The 13,753-nt window shown below is 48.6% G+C and overlaps 1 protein-coding gene across 1 annotated transcript; it reads right to left on the reverse strand.

Moving 5' to 3' along the window:
* Positions 1 to 5,696: 5,696 nt before the first annotated feature.
* TMEM271 (transmembrane protein 271) lies at positions 5,697 to 12,418 on the reverse strand. The gene has a single exon (XM_069777530.1). It carries the CDS (start codon positions 11,119 to 11,121, stop codon positions 10,000 to 10,002), a length of 1,122 nt encoding a protein of 373 aa, XP_069633631.1. The 5' UTR covers positions 11,122 to 12,418; the 3' UTR covers positions 5,697 to 9,999.
* Positions 12,419 to 13,753: the final 1,335 nt, after the last annotated feature.

Raw genomic sequence — 13,753 nt, forward strand, 5'->3', positions numbered from 1 at the left:
CCTTCTGATGAAAAGAGGCAGTTTTTAGTGTAATTCTATTGACTGCAGTGGTTTTATTTCCATTTGTCCTCATCAGAGAGGTCGGAATCAGAATGTGACATTTATACATTGGTGGCACAGAGGTCAGTGCTAGTTGAAAGGCAGGTGGCGGTGGAAGGGAACAAGCCTCAGGGAAGAACATAAAAGGATCGAGGTACCAGCCCTGTTGCTGAGAAGTCTCCTGTTAGTGCCAAAGTGGCTAGCAGAAATAGGTGGTTCACTGAAACCAGCAAGTAGTGGTGTGGTAGATCAGCAACACACCCATTTTCAGTGCAGTTGCTCATGCAAGCATTTATCAAGCTCCTTAGGGGAAGCAGCTGAACAGGCTATTATGCGGCCTCCCAGGTGCTGAAATAGCCTGTTGCCTCTTTGCATTAGTTATCTGTGTTGAGGTTCTAGTGGTATTTCTAAGTTAAAGTGGGTAACTGTTTGTTCTGGAGATGCACTTTGATAACCATCTCCTCTGAGCAATACAGTTATTCACAGAAGTGAGGAAATTTAGCATGCAATAGCTCAGGAAACTCGCTCTTTCCTATTTGGAGCCCTAATTAGAGCAATTAATCACTGCTTCTTCTGCCATCTAAGCTTCCAGGCTAGAATATATTGTCCTCTCTTGTCAGAGCAGAAATGTAAAAATGGTTTCCCTTTACCTGACACTTTGCCAGTAGAACCTTTATCAGTGTCTGCCTCCTACCAGCTTCTATCTTGCTGGAGAGCTAGAGATTAAAATGTAAAGAACAAATTGATGTGACTGTTCCAAAAGAAAGAAGAGGTGTGAAATTTTAAGAGATCAGTTTCTACTTTGTGTGGGCTTTAGTTGGATTTGTCCAGTTGATCTACCTTTTTAAGGAATTTCTTGTAGGTTTCCATTTTGCTGCATTAAGTTGACCATTTTTCTGGGAATACCCAGACAATTCCACTATGCGGGGGGGGTGGTTCTTTCCACTTGATGCAATTAAAACTTCTCCCCGCAAAGTTCCTACCTATCAAAGCTCTCCAGCTAGGTATCCAAGGCAGACTGAGGATAAGGTTGCCTCTGTGTGTTTTAACTCCATCTCTGCCCCTCGGCCGGTCCATCAGTGCTTAGTTTAACTGGTTAAATGCACGATTGTCACTTCACTCCCCCATGTATGAGTGTGCATCAGCTGATGAGCTGTAGGGGCTGGGGATCACAGCACGATGACCCTCTCTGTCTCAAATTATGCGGCTCTGTAAGTTAGAGATATCAGTGCTTTAGTCTGTCTTCCGTGTGGTTTTGTGACACAGAAGAGTCCTTCAGGGAAGAAAGGCATTTCTTGTGGCACCTGACTTCCTGGTGTGCTGCACCCCATGGTGTGCTGAGGCCCTGTGCTGCTGCATATCTCACTGTCCTTGAGCAGCTGAAGATCTCAACGTCCCCTTCTTGCCTCTTTTCCTTGTGACACTTATGCAAAAGTGTGGTGGTACCTTCCTGTTCACACACCTGCAGGTTTCACCGCCTCGCCCCCCCACCCCCACCCCAGAGTGTGACTAGGGAAGTCAGGTGTGGCTCCATGATGCTGGAAGTACCTGCACTTCTGCTGGGGTTTAGTGGCTGAGTGGGGGTTCTCTCCTGCTCTGCTGCAGTGCAAACAGAATGGGTGAGCTTCTCTCACCAGCAGCAGTGACCCGGCTAATGAAGATGGCCATCTGTCCACAGCCAGCATACACATTTTAGTGGTGCACACACAAGACTAAAAACTCCCAATATGTAGCTATGAACACAGTAGGTACTGGACTGCAAGTTTAGTCTAGTCATGTATAAAATAGTTTTTGAATAGTCATCTGGAGATTTGAAGCATTTCCAGCTGCATGTGTAAGGCAAGTTGAAATTCCTGTTATTGTTAGCTTTTGCTGCACATTAGGAACAGTGTGACATCAGAATTGTGAAATATCCATTTTCCTTTGGTGTAAATACTTTCTGCTGCTTCCTTATTACACAGCTTCAAAACCTCTTACAACAAAGCAATTCTCTGGATCTGAGATGTTAACGCTAATGTTTGTCTTTTTGCTGCCCTTGATGAAAAATTAATGAACTATGAGTGAATGAACAGTTCTGCCCTATTTATGTTTTTTTCTTCTCATGCTTGGATGCCGAGATGCATTTACTGAAACAGGGCCAGGGTTGCTTTTTGACTTTTGAGGTAAATTGGTCCAGGAAAACTTCCAACAGGAATCCTCATTCTTAGAGCTCTGGATCATGCAGACCTTAAGCAGATAAGAACTGCCACGGCCTTCAGTGAAGGACAGCCCAGAGCATCATACAGCTCTTCAAGTGTGCCCAACATAGGACACAGGCAAAGGTTTTTCATGTCTTGTTGCTCATTTCTATTTATTGCCTCACCAGCTGATCAAGTAATTCAGTACTCCATTGGCAGACTCTCCCTCTAAGCACAGAGGAAGTAGGGAGCATGCACTTTGCCACCCCAAGCCTGTGTGCACGCTGTGCCTCTGGAGAAGTTGCTAGGGGGAGCAGAGAATGAAAACTGAACCCAAGACAGAACTTCACACCTCTGTCATGAAGGTCTGCAATTTGATCACTTGCATTTTGTTAAGGGGTGAATAAAGACAGTCCTCCTCTCCCCATTCCACTTAACTTGGGCATTTTGCTTTTGCGAGAGTGACCCAGGAGCAGTTCCTCACATGCAGCCTAGGCCACTCCACACCCAAGACCACTGTGTAGCAAGTCTGGAGCCTTGGCATCATGACAGTAACCTGCCTTCCCCATCCTGTAACACAGGACAGTTTCACCTGGGCTGCAGCATGTCCTGCCTTACCTTCTCTCAACACATGCACAGAACAGTGCCACAGCACACACATTTTCAGGGGTTCAGAAGCTCCCAGCACATATCCAGCAGGTGCTGGCTTAGCAGCTTCACAAGAGGCAGCTGCTTGTTCCCACTGGCAAGACAAGACAGCATGTGGTCCACTGCATATGGGAACATGAAGATCAATGCGCTAAACAATGGTCCAGGTAAGCCTGGATGATGTTGGTGCCTTTCAGTATTTTCTGGTAGCTCTCCAAGGACTTTACTGAAGAGGAATTCTCTCTGCCAGCCAAATGCATTTCTGTGCAGCTATCTGCTCCCAAATTGTTGAGAGAAGCACACTTCTGTTTCATTCAGCATAACAAACCATATTTCTTAGCAACAGTTTCACAAAGAGCTGTATCTGAATTTCTTTCCTTTTGATTTAGAGCAAGGGAAGGGTCAGAAAGCAGTATATGATTTTCTCAATCTCCCAGTCTTATTTGGTGGTAGTAATTTTTTTGGTTACTAATAATTTTGACTTCTCAGGTCAGGAGGTACTGCTCCTGGATTTAACACAGCTCTTGATTATACATAAAAAAAATTTTGGACAGATTAATTAGTTTTCAACACCTGCATTTCCCTTTTCTCCATTTTCCCAGGAGTCTAATTTAGATGATCTGCATATGCTGGTAGCTTCTGGGTCATTCAGCAAGAAGCAGATATTCGAAAACGTAACAAAATAGAAATTTCTCAGTGGCTTTCTCCTTTCCAGCGCAAGCATGAGCTTCTTTTGGTAGCTCTTTTCCATGTTTCTAGGAGCTGTTTGGCCTAGAGCTAGCAAGATGAGCCTCTACTCAGATCCACCACTGATAATCCCTTGTGAATATCTTTGTGAGGGCATTCGTTTTAATCACGAATGCGTGGTAATTATATACACCTTGAGACTGCACATAGCTCGTCCAAAATCCATGACTGCCTGGTTGCATGGGACTGGATAATATCATCTGGACCTTTCCTTTCTTTAGCACAACTTTGTGCTGTTGCTTCTTTCATTTGTGAGGAAATGCCAAAATTTTCATATTGGCATACAAGGCCTCATCTGCACCATGTGCCAAATTCCTTATCTGACCTCTACAGGAATTGGTGGCACTTAGTAATTTGTAGGACAGCTGTACTCAATCTCCCTAAATTTAATAATTTAAATGCCTGGAGATTTCACTGAGTATTTTTGTGAGATAAGATTTCATTTAAAATGTAGAACCTGGGACAAAAAGCAGACTCTGAAAGAACCTTCTCTAAACCCAAGTATTAGGTTTCCAAAACTATATCCCTGGAAAATAATCCTTTTAGATATTATAGGTATTCCTCCATCCCCAAATCCAGTGTCTTAACATAAAACCAATGAATGCTCTGGAATGTTTAGTCCTCTGAACCCATTAAGAGGATCATGATAAGCTTTTTCTCCTCCCACACTTCACTTTATCCTCTGCTAACTACGGCCACAGAGGAGACCAACTGGTGAGGATGCCTGTGATACTTAGTAGGTGTTTAAGCCCTACATGCTGTAGTGAAACAAACAATTCATTTTCAAAGACCATGAAATGAACTTCCAAACATCCCCATTAGACAGAACCATGCCAGGAGTAGAAATCAGAAGTGAAACACTGGGAACTTCTGCTGGGTTGTATTGCTACTGGACAGTTTCACTTAGGACATTGAATTTTCTGTGATCTGCTCATGAGTTAGAGCCATTTTGTATGTGTTTTTCACTAGAAGTGTTTCCTTCCATAAAGCTTATGGAGGTCTTCCAGAGATCTAAAACTCAACGAGTGAACAAGTAGCAGTCTGCAATGTCATCTCCACTCCTACCTCAGGGTAAGCTCACTGAAGGTTAAGGCAGATGGCTCTGAAGAAGGAATGAAAGAGGACATCAGGATATTTTTCCTTTGTAAAGGAAATACGCTCTTCTTAAGAGAGTCTTATGGCTTCTTAAATAACTTGATCTTCAGCCTCAGATTATCTAGGGTGACATCAGGGTGACATACCCATAAACTTCAGCAGAACTTCACCAGGTGCCTGAATGTTGGGTGGAAACCACATGGCACAGCTGGGCAGCTGAAAGCTAGGCAGTTATTTGAATCAAATTTTGAGAACGCCAATTTGTGGATTTCAGTCTTAGAAATAGGCAGGGGAGGAGTTTCAGAACCGATATTGTAATAGAAACAACACACAAACCCCCTATACCCAACTTAAACTCTCAGATTTCTTCTAGTTGCTTTGTTTGGGCAGTGCGTCCTTTTGGGCAGGACATACCGTACACCACGTTGTTGCAACATGTATTTGAAGATTTTCCCCCAGCACTACATTAGCCTGTGGGCTTCCTGGGGACCAGCTTTTATCTGCTAAACTGTTACTAGATCATCTATTACCAACTCTGGAACATATACTAAGCACTAGTCACATGCCATTAAGTACTGAGAGATAATCAAGAAATTTAAAAACTGGGCACTGACCATAAGGAATTCAATCTTACCTCCACACATTTTAATTGGAAATATGAGCCTGTATTAAGGAGAGGTGACTTTAGCATACTTGAACAGTGCCACCATATGAAATTAACAGATCTAGATTTTTACCAGTGGAATTTATCTAAAGTACTGGAACATCCTGTAACCCAGAAATATCTAACTTACAGAAACAGACTTGACTTCATGGTAAAACCTGGAATTTTATGTCAGGGTTCCACTTGTACAAGTTGTAAGTCCCTGAAAAACATGTTTTTGTAATGAAAGTGGTAATTAAATCCCTAGTTTCAGTTGTACTGTTAAACATTCATCTAAGACAATGAAGAATACAAAATGAAGAACATTAGGCTTTTCTTATAGGATATGCTGTGCTTTAAAACGTATTTTATTGATCCTAAAATTACAAGATCAATTACTGACATTTTCTTGAGGATCAATCTTGGATTAAATGGCAAAATGAAGAAAAGGTTTTCATATGTACTATGTCCAAAAGCAGAAACAGATTGCCGTTCTCATGTGAACATTCAGAAACCTTTTCTGATGATTAAACAGTATGTCTGAAATATATCTAAGTTATACCAGCCACCATAGCGCTTTTTGGTGAACCAAAGAAGTCCTACAGTGAAATCAAACTTTTGAGTAAAATCCGTACTACTTCCATACAATTTCCCTCTAACATCATTTTTTCCTGTTTTTAGATTCACATATATTCTGTCTGTCAATTACAATGCAAAGTATAAGTAACAGATTTAAGCAAGGATGTTGGAGTGTGAAAATAATTCATGTGAATTGCTAATAGGCTGGTGGGAATACATTTTTTCCACATAAAGGCAAATCCTGTCGCATCAAAGACAGAAGACTTGATTTTCCACTGTTTCATCCCTTGACTAGCCACTATTACCTGCAGAAGGGACAGGAAAGCTGGGAGTAGTCTGCTACCAAGTCAGTACTTCCTTCACTGTGACCAAAACAGCAGTATTGTGTCTATTCTTCTCTCCCTTGGAACAGATGCGAGTAAAGCTGTAAGCAAATTAAAAAAAGCCATGGGACAAAAAGCAGTCTTGTCGTTACTTCAGCTAAGCAAAATGGAGATTTGACAGCACATACACGATTCTCTTCCATTCCCCCTGGTTCTGCTACTTAAGGCAAAAGCCTTGCAGTTAACGTCCTCCAGTGACATGAATCGATCAGGCTTGCATTCACCTCGACAATCACGTGACAGGGAATGGAAAATAAATGGACAGTATGAGTCCTCTCAGGTAATTAATGTATGCTCTGATGCTTCCCACACTAGCCTATTTTCAATTTCGGCACAGTACAGTTTATACACTCTAACATTATTGCTCAGAAGATAGAGTGATGATTCAGGTTTACTAAAAATGGCTTCACAACACTGCAATCATGCTTGTGAAGCTTCATCTTGTATCCTATATTTATAAGTTTCTTCTCACTGAGAAATAAATACATGTGGTGTTTTATCAGAAAAGTTAGTCACCAGATACCTGAAACACTTGTATACCATCTTTAAGAAAACATGGCTTGTTTGGTCAATTTGGCTGCCAATTTTTTTTTTTCCTATTTTTTAAAAACCATGTGTAATACCATAGGTGACCTCCCTTAATACTGCTGTCCATACAAATAATAAATAACTGAGAAATAATATGCCACTGCTGCATCCTGTCATGCCAGAAGATCAATATTACTTTAAAGATTATTTAGAGTAGGTGTTACATATCATTTATGCCCAGACCCAATGAAGTCAATGAAATGACGCCTACTGGCTTCTGTGGGAGTCCAGCTTGGACGTTATTCTGGCAATCTGTCCACCACTAAATTAAACTATTACAGGGGATAAAAGCCCAAATGAAGAAAAGTAGGAATTCGGGAACTAAAACTGAGCCACAAATAAATATCCTAATTCAATGGTATTCTGAACAGACTTAAATAAAACACAAACACACTTACACATGCGTGTACGTACACACACACAGACAAAAAAAAAGTTATGAATTTAACAATCTTAAAAATTCATAGTTTAAAATTTCTCACATTTAAACAATTGAGTATAATAGGTAGCTTTCTTGACTTTCCATTTATTTCCCTGAGCACTGATCTTTGGAACATCTGGAGTTTCAGAATTGTCGAGTTCATAATTCCTAAAATAGTTGTCTCAAGTAAAATACTGTCTTTTTATGTCAAAAATCAATTCCTTAAGTAAAACTAAGATACAACGTCCATGAACTACAATGTATATAGCCAATTTTTTTAAAGCCAACAACTATTACTACACTTCTGCATCTGTATTTAGGCACCTAGCTGGTCTGTTTCTCAAAATCACCCTGCAGCCTAGCAGTTCCCATTTAATCCAGTACAGAGTACTATGCTGTCTCATAAACTCATCTAATTGGACACCTACATAAGGATTTAGCCTCCTTGCTTTAGTTACTCATTTTGCAAAATCTTGGCTGTATGAGCAATACAGTATGTTATGGGATTGGTTTTGTGCCTAAATTAGTATTATAGGTAAAGACTACAGGACTTCCCAATCACTTCCCCTAAGGGGTTAAGGAGGTGCATCTGCAAAGAGCCAGCATAAAACCAATCTTCCGTACTAAAACGGGACTTAGCTAGGACATGTGTTTTAGGCTGGCATTCCGCACAAGGAAATCTGCGGGCCAAAAAGAGCTGTATTTTAAATTTCTGCTATTTGGAACTACTTGGCAAATTGGCAACTGCTGCTTTTAACTGTCTTCTCTAGATTAGAGCTTTAATTGTGAGCTTCACAGACATCAGTTTGCAATTTTAAGACTTCTCAGGCATTCTGCATTTTAGATTATACAAAGTGTGCAAGTCAAAACACTTTAGAAAACAAAACAGTGCAGAGAGATTTCAATATTTTCAGGCTAAAATCTCCTCCCTCCAATTCTAAGGCTGTAAATTACGTCAGTCCCTCTGCAGCTAGAAATTTAAAAATAATTTTCCATCAACCACAGAAATACACTGTAACTTTGCATTCCCTTAACTCTCTCTCTCTCTCTCTCTGGGTAGCTGATAGACTGGCATTATGCAGTAGGCTCCAAACACAGGATTAACAGAAAGGTTATTTTGTAACATTTCATTTCAGTATGCCATAACTGGGGGAGGGGATACTGAACCAAATGCAATCTGAAGAGTTGCTTTTTGGTTCTTTGTGCCACATGAAATTAAGCCTTTACCTGTTCTTGAATGAGGTACTAAAATATGCCATACCTGCTTCTCTTTAATTAGCACTTTCTTAAACTATCTGGTACTAGCATTCCACAACGGAATCCAAAAGGAGGATTTAGCAGTTCTCTTTGAAGAAAGCCTTTTTAATACCTCTAAGTTCAGAAAGAGTTAACAGCATACAATCCCCTTGTTGTCTCCCCCCCCCCCCCCTTCAGGAATTAGTGGCCTCTTTTTTTTTTTTTAAACACAAAAGAAAATTCTTGCTTTGTAATAGGAGTATACATACTGTTTTGAAAACACATTTGGAAGATGTCTTCCAAGATGGTTTATCATTTTTTTCCCCTTTAAAACTGTGACCACTGCACCAGTTAAGGCTGTTTTACAATATATATATATTTCAAATAAATCTTTTAATATTCAAGCTTACCAGATTGATGAACTGTAACAGGTAAAATGGAACTCTTTACAAGGTAAACCATGTAGTTGTACAAAATAGAATTAAACCCTTCACCTGTGTAAAACAAAAAGAAATCCTGCCTGGCATTAAAAACACAGAACCTGTTTACAAAAAGGAATGTGTATGACATTTGGACTTTCTTTTAACTGCCATATCCTAGCAACATCTCAGTTGTTTTAGTAAAGGAACTAATCATCAATTTTAAACTGCAGTGAATTTACCAAACATTTTCACTATAGACTTCTGAAAGCTTTTACAGTAAGAAGTTATCAACAAAAGCAGGCACGTTAGTGTACAAAAACGTTGATTTTTTTCCTGTTTCTTTTTCAAAGTGCAGGTTTTTCTCAATGTGCATCTTACAAGACCAACGAATGTTTTAACTCACTAAATCTTAAAACAGAACTCAATTCTCCCAAGGAGTAGTGTAAACGTTAAAGATCCCCAATACACCTCTAGTAAACGTGACACAAATGTCTCTGCGTTGTTTAGAAATTTAGCTCTTTTGAGAGGTAAAGAAGCTTCATGACACCTTTTCCTTACACTGGCTGGTTATCATAAATGGGTAACTCTGGACTGCTAAAGCTGGAGACTGATGAATTACTTGAAGGGAACTAAACTTGGCTACCGAGGAGAGGCGGCGGGAGGAACCAACCCTCAGGCGTTTCTTGCGCAGCCTTTGTAAAATTCTGCCGCCGGCGGAGGGACAGACGGACGGACGGACCGTTGGTGGGAGGGAGGGAAGAAAGGGGGGAAAGGAAGGGGAAAGCAGGGAGGGAGGGAGGAGAAGCTTCCGCAGAGCCAGAGGCACGGCGGCGCCCCGCCCGCGGCCCGCTGCACCCGCGGCGGCGGGGCCATGCCGTCGGTGGTGCGAGGGCTGCCCCCGAGCCCTGCGGCTGCGAGGCGCTGGCGGTCCCGGTCCCGGTCCGGCGCCTGGTCCCGCTCCCGGCTGTCACGGCGGGCCGGGGGCCGGGCAGGGAGCCAGGCGTCCCGCCGGCTGTTGGCGCTAGGTGCTGTGAGCGCAGGGCTCCCCGGGGTAGATCTCCTCGTAGGCGGGGGGCTGCTCGCTGGGCAGCGGGTAGCAGTAGGGGTAGGAGGCGTTGAGCTCGGGGTCCATAGGCGAGTAGCCGGGCAGCTCGACGGAGGGATGCCCGCCGCAGTGCACCTCCACGCCGGCCTCGTCGAAGACGTGGAAGACGCCCACGTTGATGTAGGAGACGGCCTGGAAGGGGCAATCCCCGGGGCTGAGCTCGGGCTCGCCGCCGGAGAAGAGGGAGCCCTGGCTGTGGCGCGGCGCCCGCCGCCCGCCGCCGCCGCCGCCGCCGCCGCCGCCGCCGCCGCCGGGTCCGCCGCGCCGCCGCCGTCGCCGCCCGCCCGCCGCCGCCGCCGCCGCCGGGGCCGCTCTCCGCCGCCGCCGCCGCCGCCCGCGCTGCTGCGAGGCCTTGTAGTTCTTGACGAGGAGCAGGTTGAGCAGGCCCAGGAGGCACTCCAGCGCGTTGAAGACGGTGGAGAGCACCAAGCCTTGCTGATAGTCCCGCAGCTTCTGGCAGCGGAGCGCCGCGGCGGAGCCGTCGGGGGCCGCGGGGCCGCTCCGCGGGCGGGCCGCGCCGCCGGGCTGCAGCAAGCAGTAGTGCGAGTACTTCCTCTCCACCAGCGACACGGTGTCGCCGTCGATGACGGCGCCGGCGAAGGCGCTCAGCACGCCCAGCATGAACACCAGCACCCCCAGCAGCAGGAAGTTCTGCCGACCCCCGGGCGGTGCCTTCTCCACCGGCCCCGACGGAGCGGCCGCCGCCTCCCCCCCGCCGGGGCCGCCGCCCGTCGGGTCCGGGTCCCCGGCCGGGCCCAGGGGCGAGGCTGGGGTCGGGTCCGAGGCCGCCGCCGGCGCCGCGGGCGCCTCGTCGGGCGGGCGGCAGCAGAGCAGCGCGGCGGCGAGCAGCGAGAGGCCGGCGGCCAGTAGCAGCCCCGAGTAGAAGGCGCCGGCAGCGGTGCCCAGGCGGAAGGGCTCGCCCTTAAGCTCGGAGCCCAGCGAGAAGCACTTGAGGCCCACGGCGGCGGCGCTGAGGGCGCAGGCGAGCAGGAGGCAGCTGGAGAGAGCGGCGCAGGCTCCCCGCACGCTCCACTTCATCCTCCGCGCCGCCGCCGCCGCCGCCGCCCCGCCGCCCGCCTCATCCTCCTCCCGCGGCCCCCTCCGGCCCCGCGGCGGCGGCGGCGGCGCGGCGCGGCGCGGCCATGCGAGCGCGGCGCTCCCCGACGGGGCGGCTGGGCTCTGCTCCGCTCCGCTCCGCACGGCAGGCAGCCGCCGGCCGCAGTGAGCCGGGCGCGGCGAGCGCACACGCTCTCCCCCCCCCCCACGCCTCCCGGCCGCCGCCGCCTCCTCGTCCCCGCCCGCCCTCTCTTATCGCGGCGGCTGCGGAGAGGCGATTAATTATGGATGGGAGCCGCGGCGGGCGGGGGGACGGGGGGCGGCCCGCCGGCCCGCCGCGGGTGACAGCGGTGGGGGGAGAGTGCGACCCCCGGCTCGGCCCGGGGGCGGCGAGGCCGGCCTCCCCGCCCTCCACCCCCTTACGTGGCACGGGGGGCGCGGGGGGGCCGCAGCCCGCCCTCCGGCCGGCTCCCGGCCGGGGAGAACGGCGAGGGACGCGCAGCTAGGGCAGGGGTCGGCGGGGGCTTGCACCCTCCCCCCTCCCCGCCGATTCCGATGCGGAGGGCTGCCGCTTGACTCCGGGCTCGCGTCCTCTCTTAATTTTATTTTTTAGCGCTTGCTCTTGCAGGAAGCCGGCGGGCCGCCGTGCAGCCCTGTGACTGCGTTGCGGTGTGTCGGCGGCTCTGATGCAGCGGACCGAGCCCTCCGAGCCGCGCTGAGCGGCGCCAGCCCTCCGCGCCCGCGGAGGCGGCGGTCCCCAGCACCCCTCTTTGTTCCGTGCTCTGCCGGCGACCCCCGGTGGGATTGCTCCCCGCAGGGCCACGCACCGTGCTCCGTGGCCGGCAGGGCTGGGGGGCCAAGTGCCCGCAGCGGCGTCCCCGGGACGCCCCGTCCGGGACCGCTTGCAGCACAGGCGGGCGGAAGCCGCTCTTGGGGGGCCGCCGCCACCGGCCCCGGCCCCGGCCCCGGCCCCGGGTGGCTTGGCCGCTCCGCGGGGAGCACCCGGGGCGGCCTCCCGAAGGAGAGGTGGGAATGTCAGGCTCGGAGCGTGGAGAGCAGGGGGACCGTGCCTCTGCCGGCAGCAGGGCGCCGGACGGCGAGGGGGGGTTGGGGAAGGCTCTTGTCGCCTGTCCCTTTTCCTTCCCAGAAGCTGGAGCCTCCAGCTCCCCCATTTTCCCCTTCTGCCGTGCGCACGCCAGCCTTGCTGGGTATTTTTAGCTGGCGCCACTGTGATTAGCATTCAGGGGAGCAAGCGAGGGAGAGAAAGCCGTTTTCCAAGCCGTTTTCTCTTCCCTTTCCAACAGGGCCAATGCACCTGTGGGTGGCGGGAGGTGTGCGTGGGGCATGATCCGGTGTTCAGTCTTCACCAGGGATGCAATCCTGCTCCCTCTGTTCCATCAGGGCGGGCCCCATCGGCACCTCCCAAAGCAGGGCCAGCACCCTGCGTCACGGGACTCCGCTGCAGGAGCTGCTCCTCTCTGAGAGAGGCTTCTGGGCCTTCTGTGGGGCAGTGGCCTCGCACGGGCCCTTGGTGAGTCCAGCCCTCTCCAGTGGCACCGTCCAAAAGTATCAGGGGCTCCAACGGGACTTGTCATGCTGCCCCTGGGGGCCACACAGACAAGGGAATTTTGCCCCCTCCCTCTTGTTCACAAGGGGCTTGTGAAGTACTTTTGTGTGAGGGAACACGGCAATCCTGGTAGTCCAGGGCTGGCTGACCTGCGGCCACCTGATCCCCTTGCTGGGTTGTAGCCTTGGCTGTGGGGGTAGGACCAACCTTCTTGTGTCCCTCCAGGAGCAGGTGGCTGCGCATGCCACCCGGAGTCATCTTCAGCTCTTACCCTTCCCAGGCTGTCCCTGGCTCCTGAGGATTGGGGCACGCGGGTCTGCTGATCTGTGGCCATGTGAAGATTTTGCTGTAGGATCTGGGACTTTGGCTCTGCTTGTGGTGAGTGCCTGGAACACCGGGGAGGATCTTCAGATGTCTTTAAAAGAACTGGCCCTGAGTCCTTATGAGTCCTAAAAAATAAATGCATAGAGGGCACACAGCATTTTGCAAAATACAACACCCATCTCCTGAAGTCTATGTTGAACTCCAAACATTGCCTTGGAAAGCAGATGTAAACTCTCAATCCAGCTGCCAATCTACAGGACTGCAGGAGACACACTGCGTGCATGGGTGTGGAGGGAAAGGAGCTGTAGCTAGTGGGAAGTAGATGCTTAATACACAACATAGACTGACTTACATGTGAGGGAAATGTGTGATTTGTATAATTTCATTGTTAATGTCAAGAGCTTAATGGCATTCAGAAAAGGATTATTTATTATGAATAGTGAGAACATTCATTTAACACTAAATAAATACAAAATTAAGACGAGATCTCAGCCTTTATGCATCAAATTATTAATCAGCCTTTAACTGGCAATGGTTAGGGTAGGAAAAGCAAACCTTCCACTGGGGGCAGATTGTTCCTTTATTGTGCAGGGTTTCTTGATGTACCTTTCCTGCTTCCTGTTTTGGCAGCTGCCAGAAGTGGGCAGCAAGGCTTCTCCAGCGTGGCCTTTCACATGTTCTTACAGCTGTCTCAGCTGTTCAGTCTTCCTCATCTTGAATGTT

This window comes from Haliaeetus albicilla, chromosome Z (genome assembly GCF_947461875.1).
Source record: "Haliaeetus albicilla chromosome Z, bHalAlb1.1, whole genome shotgun sequence".
In the NCBI taxonomy this organism is placed as follows: Eukaryota; Metazoa; Chordata; class Aves; order Accipitriformes; family Accipitridae; genus Haliaeetus; species Haliaeetus albicilla.